Source organism: Gambusia affinis, linkage group LG14, assembly GCF_019740435.1.
Source record: "Gambusia affinis linkage group LG14, SWU_Gaff_1.0, whole genome shotgun sequence".
Classification (NCBI taxonomy): domain Eukaryota; kingdom Metazoa; phylum Chordata; class Actinopteri; order Cyprinodontiformes; family Poeciliidae; genus Gambusia; species Gambusia affinis.
In genome coordinates, this window is record NC_057881.1 from 5,123,162 (window position 1) to 5,148,260 (window position 25,099).

A 25,099-nucleotide genomic window follows, 5' to 3' on the forward strand; every position below is an offset into this window, starting at 1 on the left:
GGGAAGATGATATTTGATGCACACTTCTTACCAGATGGTGGCAGTAAATAAAATAGAAGAGGAACCAAAAGATGATGTCACACCTAGCAACAGGGTCAAACAGACTTCCTCTCTAAGATGACGACTTCTGTCATCTCTCCATTTCAGTTCAGTTCAGACGTTCTCAGCAGCTGACAGAATCGCTCTCAAGCTAGGACACATTGGCAGTAATTTTTATACTGAGACTGAAGCGCTCTGAGAGAACTCTGGGAATCTTTGTGAAATGTAAAACTTTTCTTGATGCATCTATGCTCTGTTAAAAAAAAATGTCTAAACATCTTTTCACATAAACTACAAACCTTCTCATTTGTAAACATTCTGGATGGAATGAAGAAAACTACTGAAGAAATATATCTCAATGACAGTTCATTGGGTAAAAAGACTTTGTTTTATTCAGGTAGAAAATACAGTTACATGAAGGTACAGTTCATTTTTGAAGTCTTAATCATTTGAAAAAAAATCTCTCAACAGATCAATGAATAGGAAACGTAACTATACAATGTTTTAAAAGATACTGCAAAGATTCTACGTAAACTTCTAGTTGCATACATAACGTGATGATTTAATCATTAGAGAAAAGTTGCAAATACTTATTCTTTGCTCAAAATGTCACAATTAGACAAAGAAAAAAAATCACTCTTTGTACCACCAGTGTAAATACAGTACAAAATATTTAGTCAGTAAAAGCCCCGCAAGTTCCAAAAATACAAATAAACTCCCCTAAAAATTAGAGTAAAAACATTTAAAGCAATAATGTAATACAGAGTTTAAAAAGTAATCAAAAATATTCATGAAGCATTGTTAATATCCAAAAGAGAATAACCAGACTTCCCTTATTCATAGATTACTACAAATAGCTATGTAATCTTGTAACAAACATGATCTGTTTGGCTAAATCAAAATACTTTCAAATTGTGAATTTGATTTATTATAGGTCTGCAAAAAAAAACTCACACTGCAGTATTTGTTCTTACTCTGAGGTCTTACAGTCTTTTTTTTACTTCAAACTTTTTTTGTTGGGGGGATTTTAGCAGATTTGTCAGAAGCAAAAAGATGATTTTACATTAATGCATCACAGTGTAACATGTCCTCAACTGAAAAGACAAAAACCTGAAACTCAGCTTTCCAATTCTTCTTGGATTCTTCTTATTTGTAATTAGGTATTTGCATCTTTACTGACTACTTTCTCCGTAGTGTTTACTACATGTTCCCAAACATGTAGTAAATATATTTATAATAAAACTTATTTTTTTCACCTGATATAACTTTATATGTTAGATTTCATAGATCTGCTTGGGAACATGACTTATTTCTCAATATTTTTGCCATATTATAATCTGGTTCCAAATGATTGAGATAGCTAATTAGTCAGACTTGTGTCACTTTTATTCATCGCTCTCATTGTTGGAACTAGGAGATGAATCTGCAGGAAAAAAAGGTGTTTATTATTTTATTTTTATTTTTTTTTACAAAATGTGCACAGAAAAGGTTTCAATTTGTGTAAATCTACTTACTATCAGCACCAGAATCTTCGGATAGATTGGCTTGTTCTAAAGAATACATAGAATATGTTCATGTTAAATCAACTTCTTCAATACTTTTAAGAAAAATAAGACATATTTGCCTCGTCTTCTTCATCTAACTACAAGCTTATTTTTCTTGCTCTGTAATGACAAAAGTAATTATCTATCCTATACTCAACTGTATTATGAGAAAGTCTTAGTGGTACATAGTTTTAATACTAAAGTGATCGAAGCAGGGAAAAAGTGTACATCTGTCATGATAAAACCACTCTGAATATAAAAATAAAACAAATTCTTACTGTGGGACCTGAAATCCCTCTCATTATCTTTGCAATGAAAATCTAGGCTTTACACTTTGGGATTTAAAAGAAATTTAATATAGAAATAAAATTTAAAAGTGTAGAAAGTCATTGGGTGTAACTTGCCTAATCCAGAGTCCTCAGAATTTAGACCTAAAAATAAAGATATATATTAGTATATCTTTGTAGCAATAAACAACTCAGTAACCTAAAAAACATCTTATTCTTCCTGACACTTATATTTTTCACAGAGTACTAAGGTGATTCACAAATGGTTTGGCAAAGAAGTAAATTACTTACTTGGATAAGGAGCTGTGTCTCCAGAGGAATCTATAAATGTAAAGAAAAAACATTTAAAGCATTTAACACAGAAATATTTATAAATTCCAATATTTAGTGGAAATGTAGGTCTTATATTTGTAAAGAGGGAATGTGGCAAAAAAGCTGACATTGTTATATGTGCCAAAACCTTGCAAATAAATATTATTCTTGTATAAATTTTTACTCTTGTAATATGGATCTAAATATTTATCTTTCAAATGTTAGCAAACCTATGAAACTTAGCAACTGGTGTATTTAAGGGAAAAGTAAATTTGTTTGAAAAGCACATGTGTTAAGGACCGTAAGTGACCCCTTTCTGACAGAAGAGGGTTTTGAATGTGTTATGGAATAGTACTGTATGACGGTTCTGAATTTAAAAAGGTTAATGAAAAGAAAACTTACCACTATCGATGAGGGACTTGTTCTCCTCAGGTGTGCTTGCACCAGTGCCTGGCTGACCTACATAGAAAGATTCAAGCACAGACAATAAATATCGAACCCACTACTGCTAAATGTTTTTGAATATATGTACCATTATATCTAAACAACAGAAGCATTTTATTGTGCCTTTTTAGGTCCATTCCCATTGTGAAATCTGGTTTTGTAATTGTGTTTGGATAATTAGTTACATTTGTTTAGTAATGTTACAACAGGACATGAACATTTGAGACAGGACAACTGTCAGTGTTGATAAAGAATTACACAAATTGCTTGAAACAAGAGTTACAACTTTAAGACAACCTATTGAACATGAGGTTTTCATAAATGTTAAAGTGTCCAGCACTGACCAACATGAAGCAAAGTCTGGTGGACTAAAACTATATTAAAGCAAAAAAAAAAAAAGACTAAGGAAAATTCTTCATTCAGACTTAAAGCTAACAATTTTTTGTTTAAATAGTATGTCTAAAATTTTAAAATTTGCAATCAAAATGAAAGGCAAATTGTGAAAATTTCAGAATTTGAAGGAAGCAAAAGATTCTTGAGAAAATGTGAAAAAAACAGAGAAGAAAAAAGCTGCTTAAATTACATTGCACTCAGGACATGAAGATAAAACAGTGGTCATCTTTTTTTGTTGTCCCACTGCTCACTCTGTGGCATTTTTATTTTAAACATACCAACAAACATTTCACTTGATTCTGTCCAATGCTCCAAAGAAAAAAGGCATTTATACTAAATGTCTAACTGTGAGCTTCTTTTTCTACCGTGATGCTTTGTGCCAAGTCAAGAAATTATCTATTCTGTAATGGACTTTATTAGAATAATCAGTTAGACCAAACAGAGATTAGTTTCAGCATTCCAGACTAATCAGAGCAGGGCAGAGACATAACTTTTGGTTTACACCATCGAAAAGTTAGGCAGGTTTTCTGTTGTTTCAGAAATTAAAATTCATGTAGCATAACTGATGCTACACCTGTCAGCAAGTGTGCATTACTTACACTCTGCTCCAGAGGTCTTCATATTAATAGATTTATCTGAGCCTCAAAACAATAAATCAAATAAATATTCAGGTTTCACCTGTATGTGTAAACACTTTGACATAATCTCTCTGTGTCTTACAAAGCTAAGGCAGATGCACAATAAACCAAACTGTTTCACTATATATGCAAGCAATTTTCTCTCATCCAGGATTGTTGGTACAGTTCTTTTCTGTAATACTTAATATGGATCTTAGCTGTGCTTACTGCTTTTATCCGATGGTCCGGTTGAAATCCCACTTTCTGCAAGCAGAGAGGAAAATGTTGAAAGAAATGCAAAATTTAAATGTCTACTCTTGCAATTTTGTAATTAATTTGTAAAAGTTTTCAGACTTCTTGACACCATTTGTGTCAGTTTCTATTTTTATTTTAACTATTATTAAATTGCAGATCAATATGCAACACCAGTTAGAATGTTGGTGAAAGAGTTTGGTAAAGTCTGACTTTTCTTCCACAACATAAGTGCAAAGCAAAATGCATTTATAATTACAAGTCAGATGCAAATGCACTGTTTTCACATACAATACAATATGCTGTAAAGGTAAAAAGATAAATGGCTCCAGCATGAAAAAAAAATTGTTTTTTTAGCATTATTTGTTTTTTGTGTCTTATCTTGATGAAGTAGATTTATATTTGAAACAAATGGGAAAGAGTGTCACAAAAAATGAATCTTTATTGTATTGACATAAGTATTATTCAACCTTGGCTGCAGTTGTCTCCGTCTCCACCAGCGCCTCCTGTAAAGAAATAGTTTGTAATGATTGATGACTTCAACATAGGTAGGACAAATAACATTAATGATCTAGAAAATAGGCTGTTCAACAACAAGAACAGCTTTTTAAGAAGTTGACATGTTAATAATCATCAAAGGGACAATAGATGGAATAGAAAGGAAATTTGTATCAACTAATGTCTATTTAGCTTTTACATTGATATTTTACCTATAGTATGCACTTACATTAGTTTTACTGTGAAGAACTGATGTTATATAAACAAATTATTTCAAATACATAAAAAAAAGTAAAAAATATACCTTTGTCTTCATTCAAGAGGGGTAATTTGATTTCTGCACATAGAAGCATAGATAAGGTATGAGAAGAGCAAACGGCTTGAAAATCTTTTCAAACGTTTTTTTCTTTATTTTTATCCATCTATTGTCTATTTTCAGTTATTCATTAAAGGTTGCTGGGGTGCTGGTGTTTATCTACAGCAGTAATTAGCATAAACTAGCATCATTTCCCAACTAAATAAACATACCACTAAAAAATATACATTTTCCATTTCAATGTACTGGTCAACTGACATTTATTTAATGATTTATGGTTTATTTAGCAGAAATTAGAAAGGTTGGTTATGACTGGTTGAGTAAATGATGTCAATATAGTATTGAATATAAATATCTGGGGAAAACAATCCTATTGCTACAACTTCCACAGACACGGCACTGATACAAAATCATACATAAATTAAAAAAAAAAAGCAATTAAAAAAAATCCTACTTACCCTTCTTTTGGCTGTCATCGTCGCCATTGGCGGCTGCACATACAGAGATACATACATTTACAGGTATGGTGACTAAAACTATTTTAATTTAAGTGTATGACATTTAAGGTTTCAACTTCAGGGTAAAAATGTTTTTTTACAAAAAAAACAACATTTCTTGGTGAAGAAAATGAATGAGATGTTACTTACTGGAGGTGGTCACAGAAGTTAGACCTAAAAATAAAGACATATGTTAGTATATCTCCTTACTCATAAACAGCTCAGTAAACTAAACAAACATTTTATTATACAGGACACTTGTACTTTAAACAGAGTGTGAAAGTGAGTGCCAATCGCATTGCAAAGAAATAAAGCACTTACTTGAATGAGTTGAGCCTTCAGGGCAATCTATTGATACAGAAACATTTATTAAAACACTTAACAGCGAATTATTTATATATTAAATTCCCCAACCAAATGATCACAACCTGATAAGAAATATCTTTAGAAGTTCATGGTTTTAAATAATGCTTTAAAATAAATATATATATATATTTTTAGGTAAAAATAAAACACCTCTATGACCATAGGTTTTTTTTAAATTAGCAGGGTTTTAAAAAATAATAACAAAAATCTATGGATTATTCCTTTAAACATGATTGAAGACTTGAAGCCTACAGACTAATGGCATAATAATGCTGATTATCTGGAATGTGTGTATGTGCATTCCAATGGTTGGAAAACCCAGGTGATGAATGTTGAGCCAGAGCTCAGAAGAAAACATTTTCATAAATGAAATATTTTGTTTCCAGATTTATCTTTAAACATGAGAAAGTGCTGGGAACAGTAAGTGGACAAGAGTTTCTGTCAGAGAGTCAATCACTTTAACAACTACCACTGGTTGTATAAAGGAAGAACTGTGAATGCTAATACATTGTTTGATGTTGTAAATATCTGCAAACAGTGCATAAAGAGGAAACTTTATATATATTTTTGAATTTTTATTTATTTATTTATTTTTCTCCAAAGAGTTTTAGCGGCGCTAGTGGCTCGTCTTTTTGCGACAGTAAGCAGACAGGAAAGCAGGTGAGGAGAGGGGGGAAGACATGCGGCAAAGGTCGTTGGGACCGGGAGTCGAACCCGCAATGTCCTCCAAACGTGTGGCGTGCTAACCCCCTGCGCCACCACAGCACGCCCCAGAAATGTTATACTTCATAATGTATAGGAAATTGACTTTTCCATGAAAATGATTTTAAAGCAAATCTAGCCAGCTTCATGAACTGTTCATGTGCCCTGCTAGTAGCTGAATATGAAATCAGCATACTACATTATCCTTGCATGTAACTCATAAAATTGAATCTATAAATATAACTTGCTGGCTTCCAGAGTTTTTCTTGTGAAAACCAGAAATAAATTCTTGATTTCTTGTTAAACCTTATCTATTATGCGCAACGATTTTTTTGATGGAAGTGAAGTTCAATGGATCAAAAAGGTCAGTATAAACTAAAAGCAACATGAAGAATGGAAATTAATCTGCTATGTAATGATGACTTATGATCAGTATGACTTATGATATCTCATAAAGTACATAATAAAATAACAACGACCTCTGTTCCGGAAAAATAATCTTAATTACTTTTTTCTGTGCAACTGAAACACTGTATAGGTGGTGTTTAAATAATTGTAAATGTAACTTTCAGTCATTTCAGTATATTATATTAAAAGTTAATCTGTTATCTTAATGAACATCCAGTTATGAAACAAAATGTATATAAGTGATCTTTAATGGATAAAGGGGAAAAAAATCTTACCAAGTCGACGTGTCTTCTTCTTAAGGTAAATAAGCGCCCCACCAACGGCTGCAACCACAATCAGAATAGTGACAGCAGCAGCAATGACGATGGGTGTATTTTCATTGTTTTCCACAATAATGTGATCTAAAACAAAACAAACTTCATATTAATTTTAGTTCACTTTTAGTACTTCTGTGGATTTCAATCCACAAATAACTAGACATACAATCTATAGTAAGATTTATGTCTATAGGTGCTGTGATTGGTTGACAGAAGAAACTAATCTTTATATATACATATCTATATAGATATATATAAAGCTTTATATATATAGATATATATAAAGCTATATATAAGAAACAATATATATATAGAAGAAACAATATATAGTATATATTCTTTCTTCTATATATACTATATATATATATATATATATATATATGTCTACAGGTATAGACATATAGTCTAGACATATAACTATAGACTATAGGTTTATAGTTGAACCCATTTCAACTATAGATATACAAATAATAATACAAAAGACCTCACATTGGTGTTAAAAACTATTTTACACTTTAGATATTTATTTTCATCATTTTCTCTCAGTTTTAAAAGTTTCCGATCAAACACATTTTATTCTCATCGATAACCACAGTAAATATAAAATGAAATTTTCATTAGTAAAGTCATGACTTAACCCGTGCTATGGATAAAAGGATTCAATTGCCTTGACCACGCTTTACTGCCAAACCTGCACAATCAAGGTTTGTCTGGTAGAACCTGCCAGACAACCCAAAGTAGGCTAAAAGATCTAACAAATAATAATAATTAAAAAAACATTTCCCAATCTAAAGAAATTAAACACTAGAATTCTAAGATTCTTACCTATGTAAGTTATTCACAAAGTCCCTCAACTCTTAAGAGAGTTTGTAACATGACAAAATGTTAGAAGTAGGCAAGATGACTTTTAGTGAGCCTATGAGTGTCTTCAGCAGGGAAGATTGTGGATAACCGACAGAAAAAATGCAGATAAAATGGATTGTTTCTTCTATCAACCAATCACAGCACCTGAAAGGCAGTGTAGCACTTAGCAATCACAAGGTCAACCACAAATCCTCACTAAGACAGAATTTTCTGTCATTGGAATTTATGAGCTAGTTATTAAGACATCATTTAGCATGATGGGTGTTGGATTAAAATTTTACTTTGTCAACCAGCTAACAACAATGCTTTTCTTTCTTAAGTAAACAAACTGGTATATGAGACAGTTTGTTTCATATACACACAATGGGAGTGGGGAAACTAGGTTTCTCACCCCATTTCTCTTCAACATGCATTTTCGATGCTTGATGATTAACTTCACAGGTGTAGACGGAAACATCAGACTTCAAAATCTCTACATGATCTCTTTTCTGGAAGGTGTTGTCATTATTTGGGCGAACGTCAGACGTCACCAACCCGTCCTCTCTAGTCAGGACACGTCCATTTCTTTTGATAAGCAGAGTGATGTCCTTTGGTAAGAAACCCGTAGCCAGACACGTTAAAATTGTGTTTGACTCAAGTTTGGCTTTACGAGTAAACAAATGCACTGTAGGTGGACCTGGTGAGAGAAAAATGGAAAGGTTGTAGGATAGACAACATATATGGCAGAAAATTTAATCAATAACATTTTCATAGTCATAGGCTTTCATTGATGAGATCATTTAAGCACCTAAAACATAAAAAGCCTTTTTTTATATAAAGTTTCTCTTTAATGTACACCAGAACAAAAGTTTTCAAAACAACTGATTCTTTTGTTTGACTTCATTCAGGAAATTATTTTTAGGCAAATCTAAGATAAGGATATTGTTGGGATAGAGCATATGGAAAAAAATAAACAAAAACATTAAAAACAAGAAAATATATACATACTGGCTTTTAAAAGCTGCTCTTTCCCAAAGTCTCTAAACTTGGCCATCCATTCCATGCACTCCTTCTCCAGGTAGCCCTTGGTGTATTCCTTCAGCACCTGGACCTCATCCCACTTCCTCTTGGTTTCTGCTGCTGCTGTACTGGGAGCAACCCAAACCTGTTCGTCATCGTCAAAGGACAGAAAGTCGTTTCCATCATAGTTGTACATGTCCATCCCATGGACAAACTGCATCGTCCCATCAGGTTGGGTTTCACCCTCGCAGCCGTGCCTCCACTGAAGAACATGAGTATCTGTAAGAAAACAATAGAGAAAAAACGAACATCAAGAAAAAAAGATTTAGAGAATTAATAAACTGTTATATCTTGTTGCTGTCATAAGAATCTTGATATTTAGATTGGACCTGTGTCAATGACAGTTTACGGTAGTCATTACTTTAACGCTTTGATTATTGACTGTAGGTATATTAAACTCCTTGGATCTTACCTGTGTCATTCTGTCTCATTCGTTTCATCAATATGTCGATGTTGACCTTGAACCATTGCTGCTTGCTCTTTCTGGACTGGGTGCCTTTCTCCCAGTACTCTGGTTCAAGATGATCTTTCATCCAGGCCTGTTTGGGAACTTTCATTTGGTTTTCACTGTCATAGTAGTCAATCATACTGTTATCCAATAAGCCCATAGCAGTGAACTCATGTAACCCTGGGAGATTCACTGGCTTGGAGAAGGCCGTGTAGATGTACATGAGGGAGTGTTTTTCTAAAAACCATATAAATAAAAAGAACAGGTATTAATTTAAAGAGAGGCTTGTGAAAAACTGAAAGTGGTTATGGTTTGATCTTCAGTCATTTTATGGAACATTGTCTTGGTATATAGATATCTTGGTCAAAATAAATTGTGCACACCCTGTAATTATTTAGGTGAAACTTTGGTCAAAATCTCTGGATCAAAATGCTCCTGGTATTAAGCCCTTTTCAATTTGAGTTTAGACATTCATAATACTTAATATTTTGTATGTAGTTATTGTTAGAAAAAAAGTTGACTTTTTCAGAGAGGGAGAGGAAAAAAAGTAAAACAGGTGTACTATACTGCTGGGACAGAAAAAGAAACAAAAACACCCCAGTCTTGATGGCACTCATGTCAAAACTATCCCAGTAATGTTGTCTGACTACATTCAGCCAGAATGCCCCACCTTGATGCTTTTTACCTGGAACTATTTTAAAGGACTGATTCCTTCCTGGAACATTTTATATAATGGTAAACAATATTTGTTGGGTTGAAGTTTAAGTATATATTTTTTAGTCTCAAACATGACAAATCTGCCATAACCATTTTATTTGTCTTAATGTTCCATATTCCAAAACATTAGATCAGTCAGAGATTAGAGCTCATTAACTATTTTCCTTTAAAGTTTTTACCTTTTAGAAATTCCAAACTATTATTAACCATCTACCATCAGCATTCTTAACACTTCAATATTTAATAATAACAAAGGCAAAGTTTAGGTGAACTTTCTGATTATCTGGGATGTTAGATCCTCCACCGAGGATCTAACATCCTATGCGTTAAAGCCACATAGGAAATTAGGAAGTCCTATATTACAAGCTAATTTCTAACTAGAAATTGGTTCAAAATTTCTAAATTATGAACTAAACACATAGCTAAATATCAACAAACATATATTCTAAGTTTAATAGAACAATACATTGAGTTACTTAGATCAATGTCACAAGCAGTTTTACTTTTACTTTAACAAATACACTTGAAATTGTCAAAGCACAAAAGAAAAGAGAACACTTACCACAGTTGACCGTCATTCCTGTCCCCAAAAGGACCAAAACAGCCAGGAGTGACATTCTGAACCCAAATTAGGTTCTGCTCCTCGGGGAGAACTACTTATGTTCGGCTGTAGGACGGCGCACCTGTCCGTGTTTGTTCGAAAAGCTCACCTGTTCAGACTGGTTCTCTGTTTCCTGATCTTGTGTTACTACTTCATCACCGTGCATTTAGGGACCGTCGTAAATCGGAGAACTTTTGACTTCCTTTAAAATCAACATAATTTTCAACCACTTGCACATCTGCCACAAAAATTAACAGCAATAAAAATTAAACACGGTAGAGCAGTTGTTTTGCAGAACATGCCACTTGAATCAAAGACTTTCAAGATTTTTCATAAAATATATTTTATTGAAGATATATAACCATAAGCCACTCCAGACTGTACATTTTTCTAGCAACATGAAATATTCAGATTTTTAGAGCTCAACTAAACCACAATCAAAAAACATAATTTGGATGACAAAAAACATAAAACCGCAAAGCTTAAAACATTCAGATTCAAAGCTCGATTTTAAGCCTAATTTAATAAAATTAGAATTAAAATTAGAATCGATAAATCATTATAGAACATAAAATGGGAGTTAGCAAAATGTTTTGGGTTTAACTGCCGCATTATTTCATGCGGCAGTTAACAAACCCAAATTGTATAGCTACAAATTATCAATCTGTGAATATTTTTCTGATTTATTAACATAAAAACAATTAGTAAGACACAAGTAATTGAAAAACACACAAAATTAAATTCAATTAAAAACATTTTCAAATAACTCCAAATACAGATCCACTGAGTTTAAACAACTATTTTCTTATTAAAATGTAACCAAAACAGGTTTGCATTTTACAAGACCTAATTTCTTGATACGTTCATATTTGATGCACTTTCATTTTATAGCCATTTTGGAACCAGATTCATCTTGAAATGAACAAAAATAATAAAGGAGAAACTTATTAAAGTGGATAAAAAGCAAAAATGTTTTGTGATAACAATTAGGGCTGGCCAAAATCACTTAAAAATGGGATCTCAGATTTTTTCATACACCATGCGATTTTAATGTATTTTTCTTGTTTCTTTTCTTAATAAGACATTACAAAATAAACTAAAAATGTTTTTTACCTAAAAAACTTGCTTTTATTTTATCATTCTTATTTTATCATTCTTTCTTTCAACTAAAATACAAGCAGTTAATCATGCTTGTAAAACAAGATAGTTAGCACTGAGGGGCTGGGGGTCTGGCTTCAGTGAACTACAGAAACCCAAAGAGTAAATTGATTACAAAAAAATCTAGATTTTTCAAAAATTAAATTTTCAAAAATCAGATTACTCAATCGCATTGATTTATTTTTCAGCCCCGATAACTATATTTACAATTAGCTTACTTTGATACTTAAATTAAATAACATGATTAGACATGAAAATATAAAAATTGTAAAATGTGGCTCATTTGCTTTCATATCAGTTGCAGTTTAAGTCGTTAGAGTTTAGGCTCAGAAGAACATTTGAAATGTTCAGATTTACAGAGAGCAGTGAACGCTCCACCATGTCTTTCTGATTTGAAGATGTTTTAATGGTTTTTTTTTACAGTTAGCTACTTCTACAGCTATTGTGTAGTAATAATAAGCTTGTGGTGCATGTTTCATTTATCTGTTTTTTTTTCAGTTTATCTGAAACTTTCGACCCATCTAATGTTATTAAATTGCTTTTTTACACCACTGGGGGTAAATGAAAAGAAACACTTGTCCAAACCAAGTCAGATTTTACTCCTCTAATCTGGCTGCTAATATCAAAGTCATTAGTCATCAATTCAGTTAGCCAAATTGTCTCATTGTTTATGTTACATTTATCACATTTTAAAACTGAAATGCATGACCTTGTGAAAAAAAAAAACCTAAAAATTCTAAGCGTATTCAAATTTTAGTACTTTAGTTTCCAGGAGCCCATTTTAATATTTAGCAATATCCTTTTCAACATAAACTCTTTCTTTCTTTGAGTTTTACTTTCCTCAATTGTAAGTACATTAGCATGTATTGACAAAGTTACTTATCTAATGTAACAAACCTCAACCTATGGAAACATAGGTTATTCAATTGTGTGATTGGCCTTGAGTGTCTTTTACGGTGGCACTGAGGTGCAAAGCACTACATTAATGAAGCACAATTACAAATTACAAAAACACTACAACATTAACGAAAACACAACATTAACAAAAACACTACACATTAATGAAAATGGAAAGGGTATGTCCCAGTAGGAGACCAGAGAAATTGCTGATTGGACAATAGGCATGCATTCGTATATACTGGGTCCTATTCACGTCACCGCCATCTTGAAAGTGGTAGTGGAGAAAACCTGCTGTGTGGACTAGATTCAACGGTTTTACTGTACAAAATGGATCCACTGCCTTTACGTTACGTTTTTTAATTCATATCTTGAAATAGCAAATGCACATTGAATTATGGAATTGTGTTAATATCTTCATGAATACCTCACTGTGAAGGTATGTGTGTGTTCATCAATAAAAACAATTTATCAGAATCAGCTGTATCAAATGTAATCGTTGTGACCCAAAACAATGAAATAATTCCATCAAAAAGTTCAAAACAGTGTCAGTGGCATTCATTAACTTGAAATACTTTGCAGAACGACACTTTACGAAGTTTGTTCCGTTTACTTGTATTAGCTTTCTGGTAGATAAGCCACATTCAATATGGCGGACGCTATAACATATCGCAACAACAGGGACCTGTTGTTCAAGCAATAACTTCCGGTTCAAAAGCACTGTCGTCCAATCAGTGATCTCTCAGGTCTCCAACTGGGACATACCCTTTCCGTTTTCGTTAATGTTGTACTGTTTTTGCAATTTGTAATTGTGCTTCGTTAATTTTGTAGTGCTTTGCACCTCATGGCCACCGTAGTCTTTATATGTCGATAACAACACATTTACTGTATAATATATAAACGCAAAAAGTGATTTAAACGTTCCTGTGCTACCACCACAGAGTAATGTTCTGAATTTTCACTCGATAGAAGAAAAACCACAACCATGATAAAATCTGCATTCCTGTCAGTGGTTCTGCGTTTGAAGCATATATACATGTAGAAGAGAAATGTGACCCTATAAACTGTGCTTCCCCAGCCGTTTAGAAATATCCGCTTCGAAAAATACCAACACCTTAGAGATTGTCCTACTGATCTGAGACAAACAAACAAGCTTCTATGATACGAGTACAAGCTCTCGTATCATTCCAACTCCAAGAATGATTTGTCTACTTTAAGCATTCTACTACGCTTAAAACTTTCTTTGAACGTTTCAGTTAGTTACTTTGAATTATTACAAGCAAATACATTTGTTTTTATTTTCACTTGCTGCTCAGGTTGAGGGAGCGCAATTTAAATTTATTAAGTTTTTACAAGAAATGGTATAGGTTTTGTAAGTTTCAGTTGATTTTTGTAACGTCGCTTTTACTGGGAGACAGCGAGTAACAGATTCAACATTTAATAAGCTTCCCTAGCCCAAGTTATTGAAATGCTTTCACGGCTTTAAGAAAAGTTCTATTGACCTCTAGATTTTAATACAACAGCCCACCTGAAATTTGGTAGTTGTTGAAATGAAGTTCTGTTAAACTGAAATTGAACAATAATAATAAAAAAAAATTGCTAATGTTTCCAAGTAACATTTCAAGCATGAAATTAACAGCACAATTATTTGCCTAAATGACAAAGCAGCTTAAAGAATAATAAGGTAAGCATGATTTTTTTTAAACACACATAAAGAAAAATCTTTCGAAATGCAGCTTCCCTTACGACAAAGAGTCTCAGAGGCAAGCCAACAGAATAAAAGTGATCAAAGTTTCCGTGTCATGGGTTAAAAATATGTGCCAAACTGGTTATTCAGGCTGCAGAGACCTTTGCAGTCATCTGACTAGAGTTTGGATGATCATCACTTTCCTTTAGTTGACTGAGGAGTCTGCCTTTAATTGCTGGATCCTGTGGCTGTTGGGACAAAATGACAAATCTTTGTTCAGTAAATGTGAATTTTCTTGATTTACATAAATATATAGATTTTAGAGTTTTTTAGGTTTTCAGCTACCAAACTAAAAAAACTGCATTTAAGCATGAATACTAACAAATTCCCCTTTTATGTTTGGATTACACCACAAAAAAGACAGGAAGGTGTTTTGTTCTTTCAGAAATTTAAATTCATGCAGCACAAGTTATGTTATGTCTGTCAGCATTGTGCAGTACTTACAACCTGCTCCAGAGTCATTCGTGTTAAGGGATTCTTCTGAGCCTGAAAACATGCAGTCAGATTAAAATTCTTTTTTTACCGCTTTGTATACAAATCACATAATCTCTCTGTGTCTTATAAAGCTAAGGCAGATAGGCAATAAACCAAACTGTATCATTATATATGCAAGAGCACTCCTGAAGCAATTCTCTCTCATCAAGGTTTGCTGGTACAGTTCTTTTCTGTAAATTAATATGGATCTTAGTGATACTTACTCTTTTTATCCGACTGTCCAGATGAAATCCCACTTTCTGCAAGCACAGAAATATTTTAAGAAATGTAAAAAGTTAAATGTCTATGGTCATGCAATGTTGTAATTAATTTGTAAATGATTTCAGATTTCTTGACACATTTTGTGTCAGTTTTCCCTTTTCTTTTATTAACTAATATTAAATTGCAACAATGGTTAGAATGTTCTCCCAGAGCTGGGGTGCAGAAAGTTGGTCCTCGAGGGCCGGCATCCTGCATGTTTTAGTTCTCTCCCCGGTGGTACCAACAACCTTTTCAGCATGTCAATGTTCTTCGTAGGTCTTCTAACGAGCCATCATTTGGTCCAGGTGCATTAAACCAGGAAGAGAAAACATAAAACATGCAGGATGCCAGCCCTCAAGGACCGACAATGGGCGCCCCTACCCTAGAGTTTGGTATGCTGCTAAAGTTTGCCTGAAAACTTTATATTTTATATATTTTTGTTTTGTTTTGGTCTCTCATTTAGATAAGGTAGTAGTGAGACATAGGAAAGAATGTCACAAAACAGGATTTTTTATTGTATTATTCAACCTTGGCTGCCGTTGTCTCCGTCTCCACCAGCGTTTCCTGTAAAGAAATAGTTTGCAATGACTGATGACTTCAACATAGGTAGGACAAATAATATTAATGTACTTTAAAATAGGCTGTACAACAACAATTTTTTTAAAGGTAAGCATTATTTATAATTCCCAAAGGAAAACCTAGATTTAAAGCTTTGTGAAATTTAGATCAATTAATGTGATGATTTTATTTTTGTAGGCTTTACAAATTGTGATTTTAGAACTGTATGACAATCAGAAAAACTGACCAGAGTTTAATTCATTTGACCCGAATTGGAAGCAAGTTAATTTGAAAAGGACATGTTGATATTTCACCTTCAATATGTACTCAAATTATGCTCAGAACTGATGCCATATAAATAAAATAAAATTAGATATACTAAAAGGAATAAATTTACCTTCAGTTTCACTCATGAGAGGTATGGTAGTGCTGTCATCTCCTGTACCTGCACAGAGATGTACATACAAGGTATACGAAGACCAAATTGCTTTAAAATCTTTTTAAACACTTCTGTTCTTTATTTTAATCTATCCAGCATTGTTTAAACTCAATCATTCTTTAAGGATTGCATAGGGAATGGTTCCTAATATCCAACGGTCGTTGGGTGAGAGGTGGGGTTCACCCTGGATAGGCCACCAATCCATCACAGAGAAACACAGAGACACACAGCACAAACAACCATGCACATACTAACATTTAAAGACAGTTTGCAGTAACCAGTTAACCAAACATGGGTGTTTCTGGACTGTGGGAGAAAGCTGGAGTACTCAGAGAATCCACACATGAATGGGGAGAACCTGCAAACTCCTCACTGCTACTCAGCAACAGTGCAAACAACTGAAACCACTGTGCAATAAATCCATTACAGCTGACAGCTGAAATGTATTTTTAGAAAAAATGTCTAAAACGTTATCAGGATATTCAATAGTACTAATTACCATTGAATTAAACAAAACAAAATGACAAACAAACACTTACCATTGGCATGGATCATGTTACCATTGGTACCTGCACAGAGACACAGAGATTTATTGATAAGAAGATTGAACTGCTTCATAATCTTGCTTTTTATTATTAAATAATCATAAACTAGCATCATGAGTAAAGTAGCATTGATACCCAACTAAAGTAGCATTGATACTCAACTAAAGCTAATGTATTGCTTATTAGCTTATTACCCTAGATAATAAGCAACTACTAGAAATTTCCAATTTCAATGTACTGGTGAGTTGACATTTATTTAATGTTTTATGGTTTATTTAGCAGTCATAGGAGTGAATTGATATCTCTACACAAATTAGAAAGAGGGGCTTGGATTGGTTGCGTAAATGATATCAATATGATGTTGAACATAAATGTCTCGGGAAAACGTTCCCATTGCCACAACTCACACAGACACTACACTATGGCAGAAGCGTAAATAAATAAATAAAGTGATTAAAAAAGTAGCACATACCATTGTTTTGGCTTGTGTGGATACCATTGGTGCCTGCACAAACAAAAATGCACACATTTACAGGTTTGGTATCTAAACTTCTTTTAATATATTAGTTTTTCCCAGTTCAGAATGCCACTCTAAGATAGGATTCAGCTGAATTTGAAGTGATTTCAAATCAAAATTAGTTACAATATACTGTAACTTTGATTCATATTGACATTTTGGCTTCGGAAGTCTTATTTAGACTTTGCAAAGGAAATAAATTTACCTTCAGTTTCACTCATGAGGTGTATGGTAACGCTGTTATCTCCTGTACCTGCACAGAGATGTACATACAAGGTATATGAAGACCAAATTGATTTAAAATCTTTTTAAACACTTCTGTTCTTTATTTTTAATCTATCCAGCATTGTTTACACTCAATCATTCTTTAAGGACTGCATAGGGAATGGTTCCTAATATCCAACGGTCATTGGGTGAGAGGTGGGGTTCACCCTGGATAGGCCACCAATCCATCACAGAGAAACGCAGAGACACACAGCACAAACAACCATGCACATACTAACATTTAAAGACAGTTTGCAGTAACTAGTTAACCAAACATGGGTGTTTCTGGACTGTGGGAGAAAGCTGGAGTACTCAGAGAATCCACACATGAATGGGGAGAACCTGCAAACTCCTCACTGCTACTCAGCAACAGTGCAAACAACTGAAACCACTGTGCAATAAATCCATTACAGCTGACAGCTGAAATGTATTTTTAGAAAAAATGTCTAAAAAGTTATCAGGATATTCAACGGTACTAATAACCATTGAATTAAACAAAACAAAATGACAAACAAACACTTACCATTGGCATGGATCATGTTACCATTGGTACCTGCACAGAGACACAGAGATTTATTGATAAGAAGATTGAACTGCTTCATAATCTTGCTTTTTATTATTAAATAATCATAAACTAGCATCATGAGTAAAGTAGCATTGATACCCAACTAAAGTAGCATTGATACTCAACTAAAGCTAATGTATTGCTTATTAGCTTATTACCCTAGATAATAAGCAATGTAATGTATTGCTTCGCACTACTAGAAATTTCCAATTTCAATGTGAGTTGACATTTATTTAATGTTTTATGGTTTATTTAGTTGTCATAGCAGTGAATTGATATCTCTACACAAATTAGCAAGAGGGCTTGGACGGACGGACAGACAGACAGACAGATAGATCTTTTTTGTCATTGTCACAAAAACAACGAAATTTAAAAAGTGCCACCAGTCAGTGCATATGCTTAAAAAAATAAATAAATGACTGTCTCACAATTTACACACAATGTAAGAAACAAATAACAAAGAACTGATAAAAAACTAATATATATAATATATAAGAATAGCCACATTCTCACACACATCATTCATGATGATTAATGGTTGTTTTTGATTGCATTTAGTTTTGGATTGGATTGGTTGATCAAACGATATCCTTATGATGTCGAACATAAATGTCTCGGGAAAACGTTCCCATTGCCACAACTCACACAGACACTACACTATTGCAGAAGCGTAGATAAATAAATAAAGTAATTAAAAAAGTAGCACATACCATTGCTTTGGCTTGTGTGGATACCGTTGGTGCCTGCACAAACAGAAATGCACACATTTACAGGTATAGTAACTAAACTTCTTTTAATATATTATTGCATAGGGAATGGTAAAGAAATTACCAGAAATAAAGAGTGAATTATTTCAATTTCTTTTATTACTAACATGCTTTAAAAATATTTTTGCTAGGTAATAACACATTGCTAAATATCACTAAAAAGTACCCTATAAACTTCAATGCACTGTTAAGTTCAGATTTTCTTGATTTATGCTTAATTTATATCTTAGGTAAACTGGTACTTTATGACATTTCTTTTGAGTATTTAAATGTCTTTGTCCTCTTAGATGACATTTCTGACAAATCCTTGCATCTTCTGCACCAGCTGTGAAACAACTAGCCAGATTATAACAGTCACAGTTATTAGGTGTTTCCCTAATGCTGCATACCCGGCTTAAATAAATATGAGAGTAATAGGATTTTACAGCAGCTAGAGCCATGCTAAGGAGATAATGCAATCATTTGAGTCAGCACAATAATAAAAGATACAAAGATACCTGTTAATAATTTTTGTCTCAAGTCTTTCCCCATTGGTCTTCTACAATATGCCTACATATCATATAAAAGAACTAAGCCAAAAAGCAAAATAAAGAAAAACAAACACCAACCATTGTTTTGGGTTCTGGTGGCATCTTTGTTGCCTGCACAAACAGAGATACATGCATTTACAGGTATAATGACTAAACCTATATTAATACATATTTTTTCTAAGATTTTAATGCCACTGCAAAAAGTATTTTTTTATAAACTCCACTATATGGATGTACTTACCAAGTGGGCATCTCATCTTTTTGTACGCAAACAGATAAACAAGGACAACTCCGACAACAACAAACAGCAGCAAAGATACTGCAGATCCTTTGATGATGCTGGAATGATGTTGTTCATTTTCGTTGAAAATGTGATATATAACAGAAAATTATTTCCTATTATTTTTATATTAAATTCACATTAAACATCAGTGTGATAGATGTAAAAAACAAATATCTGGAACAACTTTACACAGAACACTTAAGTGGAATCTTAGTGCAAAAATAAGTAAGAATTCAACATCAAATAGTTATATTAAGAATGATTTGGATGTCTAAGGCTATATTTTGACAGTTGCAAAATATATACAAAATTATACAAAACAATGCATTTCTTTAATGGATTTGTTTTTACCTTTTTATCACAAAAATAAATGAACGACAAATCTAAATCTATACTATGACCAGACTATTACATCAGTCTTTAGTGATAATGTCAAAATCGACAGTGAAGTTCAAAAGTCTGAAGAAAGTCAAAAGATAAAGTGGGTTAAAGATTTTTTCAAAACAAATCTGGCTACTCAGATTAAAGTGACTAACAATTCTTTCTTAGTCATTAAGTTCTTCAGCATACAAATGACATTTAGCAGAAACACTCTTTGCAATATGCATACTGTGCAATTGCATTAACAATACATTTGCAGTATATTGTGTAGTCGTAATTATAAAAAATTAATAACTGAAAAACAAACGTAAAAAAATTATTATTTACCCCATTTCCTTTCAACACCCATGTTAGAGGCAGGATGATAGACTTCACAGGTAAAGGTGGAAGCATCAGATTTCAAAATCTCCACATGGTCTTTTCTCTGAAAGGTCTTGTCCTCATTTGGGAGAACTCCAGAGCTCTTCACCCCATCCTCTTTAGTCAGGACACGTCCATTTCTTTTGATCTCCAGCGTGATATCTTTTGGGTAGAAGCCCGTAGCCATACACGTCAAAATCGTGTTTGTATCCACTTTGGCCTTACGAGTGAAGAGATACAATTCAGGTGGGACTGGAGAGGAAAAGTAAAAATTTGTGTCGTTAAGTTAGTAAAATTGGATCAATGTGAACAATCACCCACAAATGGCCTCATTAATTTTACACTGCATAAAGCCAACTACTACAACCTATTGTAATGAATACTGCTGTGTTTTTTGGATTGATTTTGTTCAGCAAGTTATTTGTAGTCAATCTAAACAACGCATGTTGTTGGCACTGAGCATTTGAAATAAGAATGCTAACAATAACTTCTTTTAGCAAGAAGCAAAAAAACTACCTAACATCATACGTACTGGCTTTTAAAAGCTGCTTTTTCCCAAAGTCTCTAAACTTGGCCATCCATTCCATGCACTCCTTCTCCAGGTAGCCCTTGGTGTATTCCTTCAGCACCTGGACCTCATCCCACTTCCTCTTGGTTTCTACTGCTGCCGTAGTGGGAGCAACCCAAACCTGTTCGTCATCGTCAAAGGACAGAAAGTCGTTTCCATCATAGCTGTACATGTCCATCCCACGGACAAACTGCATCGTCCCATCAGGTTGGGTTTCACCCTCACAACCGTGCCTCCATTGAAGAACATGAGTATCTGTAAGAAAACATGAGAAATAACTAAGTAGACATCACACCAACAAATAAAAGATTTTAAAGACAAGTACATTTTTAAAGAATAAACAAGCTGTATTTATCGATAGTTGTAGGTATCCCAAACTCCTTGGATCTTACCTGTGTCATTCTGTCTCATTCGTTTCATCAATATGTCGATGTTGACCTTGAACCATTGCTGCTTGCTCTTTCTGGACTGGGTACCTTTTTCCCAGTACTCTGGTTCAAGATGTTCTTTCATCCAGGCCTGTTTGGGAACTTTCATTTGGTTGTCACTGTCATAGTAGTCAATCATTCGGTTGTCCAGTAAACCCATGGCAGTGAACTCATGTAGCCCCGGGAGATTCACTGGCTTGGAGAAGGCCGTGTAGATATAAAAGAGGGAGTGCTTTTCTAAAAAACATATAAATAAAAAGAACAGGTATTAATTTAAAGAAAGGCTTGTGAAAAACTGAAAGTGGTTTTGCTTTGAACTGGTCATTTTATGGAACATTGTCTTGGTATATAGATATCTTGGTCAAAGTCACCTAGGACTTGACATCAGCCAATTACTGATATCAAAGCTGACAAATATTTATGGCATACTGTTACTGAGCTGCAAAATAAATAAAGTGCAAAAGTGACTGGAGGTCTAAGGAGCTTTCTACAGTTTTTCCTCAAATGACAGACAAAATTCAATCATTTGGAAATATTACCGGTCAAGGTGTTAAAACTTAAAGTACCAAGCATAATGCAAGTTCACCCTCTCAAAGACCATTGAACTTTAATTTTGTAAAGAACACTAAACATTGGAACTAGAAGGTATTTTAAATATCCAAAATAAATAAACAACCAAGAACAATAAATAAAAGGGAAATAAAAAACACATACAACTGAAACCATAAATAAAATTGATTATGATCTCTCTCTAAACAAAATTGCCCTTCATAAAATATTAGTAATCAGAATTGGAATTACTGAGATCATTTTAATTGGTCATACAACTGATGGATTAATTAATTAATTGTGTATGGAGACAGGCTTAGTAGCAAATGCATCCATGAAAAAAAATTATTCATTTTAATGTGAAATGCTACACTTTTCTCTTTACTTTGTTTCAGTTTTGGTCTGCAGTTCTAATGAGGAAGTTTTACAGTCACACCTCATGTCACAGTTATCTTAGCAATGTTGTTTGTCTAAATGGTCCTTTCACAAACTAGTTACTCAGTAAGGTCTAGAACATGCTTTTATAATCCATAGCATAGTTGATGCTATGGATCATAGCATCAACTGTCTTAACTATAAGGTGTTTTGATAAATTATGTAAAATTTCCCAGATATAAACCCAACTAACTTTATGAAATTGCTAATTACAACTGATTCCTTTGGACTGGAAGTTAACCTTTTGACATTAATTTACTAAATACAGAACGCCATTTAGTTATGTTAAAATGATTTTATCAGTAGACCATTAATGTTTTTAATTAGTAAAATCCCTGCTGTGTGATTTTTACTGTGATAGTTGGTGCTATCAGTGAATTCATTTGCTGTTAGTGCTATAATTACACAACTGGCTGTACAACCCCTCAAAACAGCATTTTTCCATTATTGTTTGATGTCTTCTTGTTTCAATACAGAATATTAAAAATTTTGTACCATTACAAACCAATGGGTAGATATTTATTTTTACCACTGATCATAGTGGCTCCTTGTTCAGAGACTCACACTTTTTTGTCATTTTGGAACATAGCTTCCCACTGATTTCAATGTGAATTGAGGTACATAAATTGCCGCAGACTTATGACTTTATTCACATTCTACATATGACATTAATATATATTCAAGGTTCTTTAAATGCACTTGCAGGTTAAACTGTTTTGGCATATTTATAACTTGAATGTAGCTAACATACCCCAGTGACGTATAAGCCGGTGTTTTCTAACCTTGTGTCTTCCGCATACTTCAAATTGATCTTTGATCCAAACACTTGATAAACTGGTTATAAAAGACTTCAGCCTGATAAGACTAAGTGTGAGAAAAAGGTGTGCTGAACAAAAAAAATCTAAAGTATGTTGGGAAGAGCTTATAAAATGAACTCAGCGGCTTCTTGTGCTAATGAATATGCGCCAGACTTAATGCGACAAAGTTTACATTAAAATTCTGGTTTATTTTAAACTGGGTCGATACAGAACAATTAAACTTTAATTAATATTAGCAAACGGCTCTAGTTAGTCGGTAAATAACACAAATTTATCGGCAGAAGACTTATTTTATTCGACGTCATATATGTTTTTAGTTTCACTTTTAACAACAGCGTCAACATGTCAGAAAAAAACAAGAATATTACCGCTGTACACCGTGATTGCTGTCCCAAAAAGGACAGCAAATGATAGAAGACTCATTCCGACGCAGAATCAGGTTGAGTTCTTCAGCTGAAATGTATTTGTTTTGAAATTTTTGTTATATTCTTTGCCCGGGATGCCTCGTTAGATTCAGCTTCGAAGGGCTTTCTTCCTCGGTTAAGATGCTTTTAGGGTTCCTCGGACTTTAGACTTTTTAGTGTTTTACTTCCAATCGATGTAGTGCAATTGGTCTACTGTCGCAAAAATAAAAATGGTCAAATGCCTTATTTTCAAAACAAGCATAAAATATTTTAAAAAGAGAGAGAGAGAGAAAAGCGACATAGTTAAAGTAAAGCTTATGTTCTGTTAGTCTTCCTAAACGTAACTGAAGTCTTTAAATTTCAGTTCATGACCATTTTAAAATAAGTTTTCTTTGTTTTGCTTGGCAAAACTTCAGAAGATCTTTAGAATTTTAAACAAATAAATATAAACTGTTTTGAAATTTTACAAGAAATTAATTTATGAGTTAATTGTTTTTAATGTTTTTTGTAATGTCATATTTAGAATAATCTGGAAGAAACAGACATCAGATTTTACTCTACTTCATCTCTTTGAGAGGAGGATGAGGAAGAGGAGGGCTACCTGTGAGGCACTAATATTTTATTGCTGTGTTTACTCTTTGTAGTGCCGTCTTAAGGGTGCAGTGATTTCTCAGCAGCACACTAAAAAAACTTTAAAACTTTGTTTTTAATCTCTGTGATGTGTTTATTTTACCAACGTGACACATTCCATTTTCTTAGATATAATTCAATAAAAAAAATTAAATGGCATTTGTTTCCCTTTTCAGAATCATTTTCTTTTTCACAAAGCAGATTGTGTGCAGGTTTCGATTAAATTTATTTTGATCATAAACCTCTTGTCTATCAGTCGGTACCTGCTCATAAAATTTTCTTAAATATCAATTTTGAAATAAACAATATTTTAAGTTACAAACATTGCAAAGTTGAATCTGGTCGGTATTAATGTACAGCATTAACATTTTTAATATGTGAAAATATTTTAGGAAACGGATTTGATCATTTGTTTTTATGACTTCTTAACAGTTTTTGCAGTTTCCGAAATGAATGTCTGTTGAGCTATACCATAATCATGGTTTTTGTTTGCTTTCTGCTATTGAATGTTGGTTATTCTGTAATAGTCCGTATGCTACAAGCAGATTTTCCTAAATTTATAAGGATCCGTGAACGCGACATATTCTCTTCCGGTTTTCTTGTCTGTCGTCAGGCTTGTTTTTTTTTGTTTTTTGTTTTTTCAGCTGTGTCACTTCCTGTTTTGGTCAAATATTTTGTGGAGCTTCAAATTAATTTTGAATGACAACGAAGTTGACAATGCAAATGAATCATCATGTTTTTGCTTTTGATTATATGCAGAATTAAATACCTGCACTTCTTGTGAAGTAATGTGCGGTAGCTTTTGTTTTACTCCTTTAATTGTGAAGTATTAAAATTTTG

At 33.2% G+C, this 25,099-nt stretch overlaps 2 protein-coding genes across 2 annotated transcripts; both read right to left on the reverse strand.

Annotated features, from left to right (window-relative positions):
• Positions 1 to 408: 408 nt before the first annotated feature.
• Positions 409 to 10,809, reverse strand: LOC122844155 (H-2 class I histocompatibility antigen, Q10 alpha chain-like). The gene is made up of 16 exons (XM_044139368.1): positions 10,643 to 10,809; positions 9,328 to 9,600; positions 8,844 to 9,134; positions 8,248 to 8,532; positions 6,951 to 7,076; positions 5,521 to 5,547; positions 5,350 to 5,373; positions 5,161 to 5,193; positions 4,691 to 4,723; positions 4,359 to 4,394; positions 3,865 to 3,900; positions 2,585 to 2,641; positions 2,162 to 2,191; positions 1,988 to 2,014; positions 1,554 to 1,589; positions 409 to 1,462 (listed from the first exon to the last, which is right to left on the reverse strand). Exons 1-16 carry the CDS (start codon positions 10,695 to 10,697, stop codon positions 1,425 to 1,427), a joined length of 1,407 nt encoding a protein of 468 aa, XP_043995303.1. The 5' UTR covers positions 10,698 to 10,809; the 3' UTR covers positions 409 to 1,424.
• A 198-nt stretch (positions 10,810 to 11,007) lies between these two features.
• LOC122844056 (H-2 class I histocompatibility antigen, Q10 alpha chain-like) lies at positions 11,008 to 23,774 on the reverse strand. Its single transcript, XM_044139243.1, has 16 exons — positions 23,594 to 23,774; positions 21,388 to 21,660; positions 20,960 to 21,250; positions 20,395 to 20,679; positions 19,645 to 19,773; positions 19,482 to 19,514; positions 18,817 to 18,849; positions 18,065 to 18,094; positions 17,483 to 17,530; positions 17,233 to 17,265; positions 16,755 to 16,784; positions 16,174 to 16,221; positions 15,747 to 15,782; positions 15,182 to 15,217; positions 14,928 to 14,969; positions 11,008 to 14,671 (listed from the first exon to the last, which is right to left on the reverse strand). The coding sequence occupies exons 1-16, from the start codon at positions 23,646 to 23,648 to the stop codon at positions 14,652 to 14,654; spliced, it is 1,422 nt and encodes a 473-aa protein (XP_043995178.1). The 5' UTR covers positions 23,649 to 23,774; the 3' UTR covers positions 11,008 to 14,651.
• Between the last annotated feature and the right edge of the window lie 1,325 nt (positions 23,775 to 25,099).